Source organism: Echiichthys vipera (genome assembly GCF_963691815.1).
Source record: "Echiichthys vipera genome assembly, chromosome: 9".
In the NCBI taxonomy this organism is placed as follows: Eukaryota; Metazoa; Chordata; class Actinopteri; order Perciformes; family Trachinidae; genus Echiichthys; species Echiichthys vipera.
Window position 1 is genome coordinate 20,739,480 of NC_139834.1, and position 7,772 is coordinate 20,747,251.

Here is a 7,772-nt window from a genome sequence, read left to right on the forward strand (position 1 = left end):
TATTACTTCCCACTGAGCGCACACATTTTTGTGTAAACAAGCTTGGCCCCACTTCTGGCAGACTCATGGAGAAACAAACAGAGATGTCTCTGTGTTTGGCCGGTCAGCGATTCTCACCCTTGCACGTTTGGCAACAGCATGGGATAAAAACAAATGAAAAAGCTGCATTCCACACAAGTGATGTTAATATCTGGTGAGTGGCGACCTCTGTTATCTCTCCAAGCAAGTTTATATATGGTCAGAGAAGGGCCAGGATGCATATCTTCACTGATACGTGGTTTTGCATTGCTCTCTTTCACTTTATTTATATGTTTCTGATTGGCTAGACAAGCACACTTTTAGTCACCCTTTTGTAAAATACAAAAATAACTTTGTTTATATAAATGCATTTTAAGATACGTGAGGTTGCGGTGCTTCTGTGTTGAAACCTTCAAGCAGCAGATATACTTGGCTACCTCTTTAAATAGTCTTGTTTTCTGCCAGTAAGCACTACCCATTCTTGGCATATTTCATCCGTTGTTTTTTTCAACCAAGCTCTCGCCTAAAAAGCCCATAAAAGAGACGTGTGAAACTCAAGACCAATAACCAGCAAGGTGATGAATATTAAGGTTCTGGAAATGTTTATTGGTTGAAATACAGTACATTTTTCATCCATTTAGGAAAACACTGGAATATATAGTATTACTACTCATACAGAAACACTGTTGCTTGACCAAAATTGTGACATCAAAGTTAGATTAATTAAGTTGCAAACTAATAGAGTTCAAATACAAACACACTTTTGAAGATGGCACCCTAGCAACTATTTTCTTCTTGCAGGTTATTCCAATACTGCTTTTCCAAATGCAGAGCAGATCACAAAACAAAGTGCATTTTCATATGTAGGCCTGTACAGGCACATAAAATGGCTTCTTAACTAGGCTATTTTGAGGAGATCAATTGTACCACCTCCCCTAGGAATCAAACTTTGTGCAAACCAATGCTCAAATATTGTACCAAAAGTATAGGCTACTGCTATGGAGCTGAAAAGGTAGAAAAAGTGAGCATGATACATTTTCTGTGCTGTTGCACGAAAGAAAACAAACAAGTGCTCTACGTGAAGCTATGGTGTTGAGCCGTCCAATCAGCAGGGCTCGCTGCAGGCGTGGCCGCAGGTTGTCTTGCAGCACTTCTGCTCTCCTGGACACTGACCATCATGATAGCAGTACTCAGCACACATGGGGGTTCCCTGGGGAAGAGCGCAGCGACCCCGCTTCACTAACGACACAGTGTCAACAATCATGATCGCACAAATACTACCGGTGGAGTATTTGGGGGGATATCTCCATTGTAGTTCACATCTAACCTGTATATGGCGCGATGCACTCATGTCCACATCCATTGTGGCAGCACTTCTCATCATTAGGGCAGTCACTGTCATTGGAGCAAAATTCAGCACACATTCCTGAGCCCCAGTTCCTGCGAGGACACACTCCTGGCTTGGCTGAAGGGAAAAGAGATATTAATATATACAAAGAGGACTAAAAACTGATATTTAAAATACTGTGCATGCTTGATTCCTCAGTTGCTGAGGAGATTAAACCAAAAGTTTTAACAGCTGCCCACTTGAGAAAATAAATATATATTGTGGCTCGTACTGAATGCAGGAGGGACACAAACAGCTCCACAGTCAAAGACACAACATTTGTGGTCATCAGGACAGTCTTCATCACACACACACCCTTTTTGTGATGGGACAACATTAAGGCGACGTGGACAGTGGCCTGGTTTTGGAAGAATCGCTAAGTGAAAGAGGCAGTGAAGCAGAAGAGGATAAAGATCAGCTGTGGAAACTGGGATAACATTAATGAAGGTGTTTGGCTGTGGAATGAAAGACACAAACATGCACTGTATTTCAGATGTAAACAATAAATTGGCAGAGCATAGGCTACATTAAACACATATGACCATCTGAGTCAAAATAAGCGTACCTGTGGAATTGTCATCAGCTTCTGAAGCAAAAACTATGTCAAAGTGCACGAATATACCTAATGCTAAAATCAGTGCACACGCTGCTGGCCAGGGTTGCTCCATGTTAACTTCTTTTCTAACAAGAATGTACTCCTGTTTGGACAAATATCCCAGTGTACAACCTGCAGGCCAGCCAGGCTCAGCCAGAGGATGCTGGGTCCTTGTGCCTGTAGAGTCACATTCCCATTGATGGGATTTGAAGGCAAACATTGCTGCTTCCAGAGCCGACCCTTTACCATTAAACGATATAAGCAGTTGCCTAGGCCCCCTTCGGTCTAGAAAAAGTTTAACAAAGACTTTAAGAAACGCTAACAAAATAAAAACAAAATAAAAACACTGATCTCGCGTCATTTTCCCAACAACTAGTAACAAAAGAAGAAGCTCAGGGATGGGTGAAATGGATAATTCAGGTAGGCTTAGTGAGTAATTGACTTATTTCATTATTTTAATTTACTTATGTGAGAAAATTCCTTCCTAGGATTAGGAGGTAACAGACAAATACTGTATTTGCTGTAGTCTATTTACAGCTGCTGCCGCTGCTGCTAGGTCTCACTTAAGTGTTAACATGCTAATTTGTACAGTGTATGTGGGCTTAGAGTTCTTCTGATACATGACCAGTAACAGAAATACCTCCAATACTGCCTAAAATGCTGGTTTCAGTTTTTAACCTGAACCAGGCCATAATGTCACAGCCTTTCATGTGAAGTGGAAACAGGTTACACTAAGGGGGGGCCCAAAACCAAATCCTTTTTAGGTCCCACCTGGCTGCTCCATATGAAAATTGGTGTAGGAAGTTGTCTTTGCAGCCAAAAAAATGATCTGTATTTTATGAAATCAAAAAGGAGAATTTTCTTATAGGATAGCAATAGAAACGTCTCTGGATGGCTTAAACGCTGCACACACTCATACCTAAAGTTTGACTAGTGCCCCATGTTTTTAAGGGTGCTGAAGATAATTCAGATGTAATAATAGGACTATACTGTCTTCTTGAGCAAACTGTGGCAGGTTTATTTCTATTTTCTTGTGCTTTGGCTTTATCGTCCTTTTTATGCAAAATGTCACTTGAACGGAGCATTCTCAGTCTTTCCCTCTATTGCCATCTATTGGCACAATCAGGAGTTACATGCACACAATGGAAGATAGTTTAGTCAGGTTCTCAATGATAGTGACTCAGTGTCTTAACCATGTTATTTTTACTGTCATTGTTCCTTTAATTGTATCATGCTCTTCAAGACGACTCATATTTAAGGTTAAACTAAAAAATAACAAACTGTAGCACTTTCACAGATAGGTCAAACTATGCTGACCATTTTGAAGATAGGGAGATAATTACACACTCATGAAAAGAGCTGTTCTCCCAAAATATGATTAAAAGGTGCAGAAAGTTTTTGTGTAAAGGAGAAACAACCTGCGAGACACTGCAGGTGAAGAGGTAAAAAACATGTAATGAATAGATAACTAAATACAGTAATGAGGCAATTCTAACAATTCAGCCATTATGTATCACTTTACACAAAACAGAACAGCGACTAATGTTTAAGTTAACAGCAAATTATTGAGTAGTTCAGTAGTAAGTGGTCAGTATGGTCAAAGTAAGATATATTCATATATTCATTTACTCAAGTACCATACTTACTTACATACTTCAACAAGCTTTATTAGTATACATCACTGTAAATATGAATATAAAGCACCCTGCATTTATTACACATCATCCCAAATTCTTTCCAGGGCAGATCTGAGTTTCTGTTTCAGGACACACAGAGATTCCTGTCAGTGCATGCACTGTGAACATTTTGGAGGGAACAATTGTGTCGGTGGGCTACAAGTTGTAACGTGTTTCTTCTAAAATGAACTGATAAAGTTGTTGCGTTCAGTTTTTTTCTCATCTGGTTACATTTACATGCGGTGCTCAGTACTGCCTCTGATGCTATGTGTAGTCTGGCTGCTAACATGATGATGCTTACAGTGAGAACTTTAATCCTGTTGACAACACAGAAGTGTTTGATAGAGATCAGGAAGCATCTTGAGGACGGCCACTACACTCCAAATGATCTGACTGTATCAACTTGGATCGTGTATGTATCAACTTACCAATGTGTAGAACTAACTACATTAACTCAAGTACCATAACTAAGTACAATTTTGAGGTACTTGTACTTTACTCATCCAGTCCTCAGTGTAGGCGAGTTAAATGCTGACTACTATGAGTCAACTAAATGGATGTATGGATACAATTATGTGTGACAGCTCATAAGCAATGACACATTTCTGTTATCAAAAATCTCAACCAAACAAATTCATACACAACCCCAAGGGGGGAAAATATCAAGTAAACTGAACATGGCACATCCTGCACTGGAGAGAGAGAGAGAGAGAGGAGAGAGAGAGAGAGAGAGAGAGAGAGAGAGGAGAGAGAGAGAGAGAGAGAGAGAGGAGAGAGAGGAGAGAGAGGAGAGGAGAGAGAGAGAGAGAGAGAGAGAGAGAGAGAGAGAGAGAGAGAGGAGAGAGAGAGAGAGAGAGAGAGAGAGAGAGAGAGAGAGAGAGAGAGAGAGAGAGAGAGAGAGAGAGAGAGAGAGAGAGAGGAGAGAGAGAGAGTAGGAGACTAAAAGTGAAAATCATGATCATCTTTTTTAACTAATCACTGGCTAATGATTCGTTCAGATATTCATGACGGTACTTGGTGAGGCGCACGATTATTAACCCATTATTAACTCATTAAGTACATATTAGGGTTGCATGGTCTCTTGATTCTTTATTTCACATCTACACTAATGTTTGAGATTTGAGGCAGCTGCACAGTAAAAAACAACGTCAGAGAATGTGTCTAAAGGAACAGTAAGTTGAGCTGCATGCAAATACTAGTTTATCTGGTAGGCTGAAGTGGCACAAGGGTTGCAGACCGCAAGTTGAAATCCACATCTTGCACCAATTGTGGTAACACATTTTTTGACAGTAGGCTATTAATCCATGATGACAGTCTTAATTATTAGCAATCATATGGCTCCGTCTGTTAATCAGACTCAGTTGCTGATGCTCTAAACATTAATGCATGGCTTATAGTTCTTCATGTGTCATACATTAGTTCATGATGATCCATGCATTACTTAAAGATTAATGAATGCACCAGTACTGTAAAGTGTGTAATGATGATGCAGAGTTTGTTTCTCAGGGGATAATGCAGCTCTCTATTAGTGTGTGTCTGTGTGAGTGCATGCATACATGGGTGTGTGTGTGTGTCTGTGTGTTAGGGTACTGAAAGGGGGGGGGGGGGGGGGGGTCTACATATTGTGTATTTGTATTCCTACATCTTTTTATGACTTTTCTTCCGCACCTTGACCAATCGAATATCCCTATTTGGAATATTAAAGTTTACATCGACCTTGACTTTCACCTTGTGGAGTAACACAAATGAAAATCACTCTAAAAAAGAAAATTGAAAATCTTTATAAGTAAAAGGAGAGAAGTATTCTCAACAAAATGTACTTGAAGTCTGTGCGTGCATTATAATAGCCTACTATATTTTGACGTATTATATTATTGGGACTATTGATGCATTAACGTGTAAGCAGAATTTTACATTTATACAGCATGTCTAGTTCAACATGCTGCAGTACCATTTTTAACCTGTGGGTGGGTGTCTCCACTTGAAGATCTCATGAGCCTCAGCCAGTTTTTTTAATCTTCCACATAGACTGTATAATATCTTCCACCAATCTGTACATTATTACTGAAGTCAAATAAGTTTAATAATAAACCATGATTAAAGCTTAACAGAAATCCCTTCCACACAATATACATGGTTCAGTATCAGTGTGAGTATATGTTCAAGTCAAAACAGCACAATCTGATAATATTCCATATTTTTGATCAAAATCTGATCCTTTTAAAAAATATATTCAGTGTCTCTCAGATGTTGCAATGTAGTGTAACTATGTAAATGTATTCTATTTGGCTTTGATTTGATTGACAGGTATCCCCCAAACCCTGAAACAGAGAGAATCCAGAGGGTTATTATAAACAGGGTGCAGTGAGCAGTGAGGAGTAATTTTACCCCCAGGAGTGGAGAGGTCATGCAATTTACATGTGCGACTGCACTGCTTATAGCAAGCTTAGTAGCCAATGGGATCTTAGCTGTGAGCTTTTTAACATCAAATATCTGTTGTTTACTTTCACATATTATCTGACATGTCCATGTGTTTGCATATGCATGTCGTTTTACATGTCTATATTTGATGTATATATGTACTATATTTATTCAGTATATATATATATATATATATATATATATATATATATATATATATATACTGTATGTATATATATTTGATGTTGCTTTCTAACCACACCTTGTTTCTGCTCCTTCCCTACCTTTCTATTTCCCCCCTTTTTTTTCCTTTTTTCCTCTTGTCCTTGGGAATTCAGTCATGGAATAATGTTGCTGGAAACCTTTCCTCTATGTATTCATGTAACAAGCCTTGGCTAGTGGGTGTTATTGTATGTCCTTGAAATGATGTAGATGCTATCAGTTTCACTGCTGGCTGTGAATGCTGAACATATGAATGAGGTGGAGAAGAAAGATGGGTCGGTGTGACTGTAAGAGAAAGTTGAAGTAGGTATGGTGACGACTGGAGTTGTGGGAAATCTGCCCATTTTTATGGTCTCCCTATGCTTTCTCTATTGTCACCAAAGACTTGTAGAAGGAAGATGGAAATGAACAAAAGCAAATTGATAGGCTTGCATAACGGAACCAAGGAAAATAGAAAATGGGGCTGACAAGAAGTAAAATGAAGATGTGTCAGCAAGTATATAGTTGACTGCAGTTTTTTTCAGCCTGATGGACTCTAAAATTTAGTATCTTCAAATAGCCTATAAAAATAAATAATTATTTTGGGGATAAGAGAAAATGGTTACACATGTGTTTTACAGATATTCAATGGATGTAAAATCTGTTTCAATGGATATAGTGTTTTTGAAATAGTTTGTGTAGGATTCCTGTGCAGTTAGAACAGAAATGTTTTGGGCCAAAGTCATATGACAAACATGATAAATGAGAATAATTCCCCACCTCACGCTCATATTGTTTCCAGACTGACCCAAAACAAGTCTCAACACTCCCCCTTGACCTCAAGAACCCCCATCCCCCACCCCCACCCCCCCACCCCTTTGGCCCCCATAGTCAATCATGTATTACATTGTGCATTAACCTGCCATTGACCTCTGTATGCTAAACCCAATTGCCATATTATCTCCACTGTAATGTTCTCCTCTTAGTTATCTTCCTGGGACTGAATCAGATTTTGTGTCCCACTTTACCCTCAGGCATAAAAAAAGAAATGTCTCAAATGACTGCTGGGCACTATGCGGGATGTGAGGGTGGGGGTTGTGGTGTGTGTGTGTGTGTGTGTGTGTGTGTGTGTGTGTATGTTTGTGTGTGTGTGTGTATGTGTGTGCGTGTGTGTGTCTGACAGGTGGGGTGGGGGGAGGGATGTCTCATCCAAATCACCAAAATTGGGAGGGAGAAACTGCATCAGTAAAAAGGGGGAGAGAGCATGTTTTAGTTCTGCTGGAGATGATAATTTCAAGTCATTATTGTTAGTTTTCGATTAGAAATAATGAATCAAAAAATGTCGCTCTTTCAAAAAGCCCCTTCTGACACCTGACACTTTAAATGTCTCTAATTATCACTTACTGGCTTGAGCAATTATTACTTGTGTTATTACGACCAATACGCTTGACCGATGCTCCCGCAAATGTGTCTA

The 7,772-nt window shown here is 39.3% G+C and overlaps 1 protein-coding gene across 2 annotated transcripts; it reads right to left on the bottom strand.

Moving 5' to 3' along the window:
• Positions 1-603: 603 nt before the first annotated feature.
• wfdc2 (WAP four-disulfide core domain 2) lies at positions 604-2,100 on the bottom strand. 2 transcript variants are annotated; one of them, XM_083920957.1, is made up of 4 exons: positions 1,971-2,100; positions 1,638-1,781; positions 1,346-1,483; positions 604-1,257 (listed from the first exon to the last, which is right to left on the bottom strand). In XM_083920957.1, the coding sequence occupies exons 1-4, from the start codon at positions 2,071-2,073 to the stop codon at positions 1,124-1,126; spliced, it is 519 nt and encodes a 172-aa protein (XP_083777083.1). In that variant the 5' UTR covers positions 2,074-2,100; the 3' UTR covers positions 604-1,123. The 2 variants fall into 2 exon arrangements, with proteins under 2 accessions (XP_083777083.1, XP_083777084.1); XM_083920958.1 differs by lacking the exon at positions 1,638-1,781 and having other exon boundaries at positions 1,971-2,090.
• Positions 2,101-7,772: the final 5,672 nt, after the last annotated feature.

Bases quoted from the DNA above. Each gene is read 5' to 3' on its own strand.
- wfdc2 (XM_083920957.1), bottom strand. From the start codon at position 2,073: ATGGAGCAACCCTGGCCAGCAGCGTGTGCACTGATTTTAGCATTAGGT. The intron at 1,782-1,970 runs GTACGCTTATTT...TCTTTCACTTAG, and splicing joins AGCTGATGACAATTCCACAG to CGATTCTTCCAAAACCAGGC. The intron at 1,484-1,637 runs GTACGAGCCACA...TTTTCCCTTCAG, and splicing joins TTGTGTCCCTCCTGCATTCA to CCAAGCCAGGAGTGTGTCCT.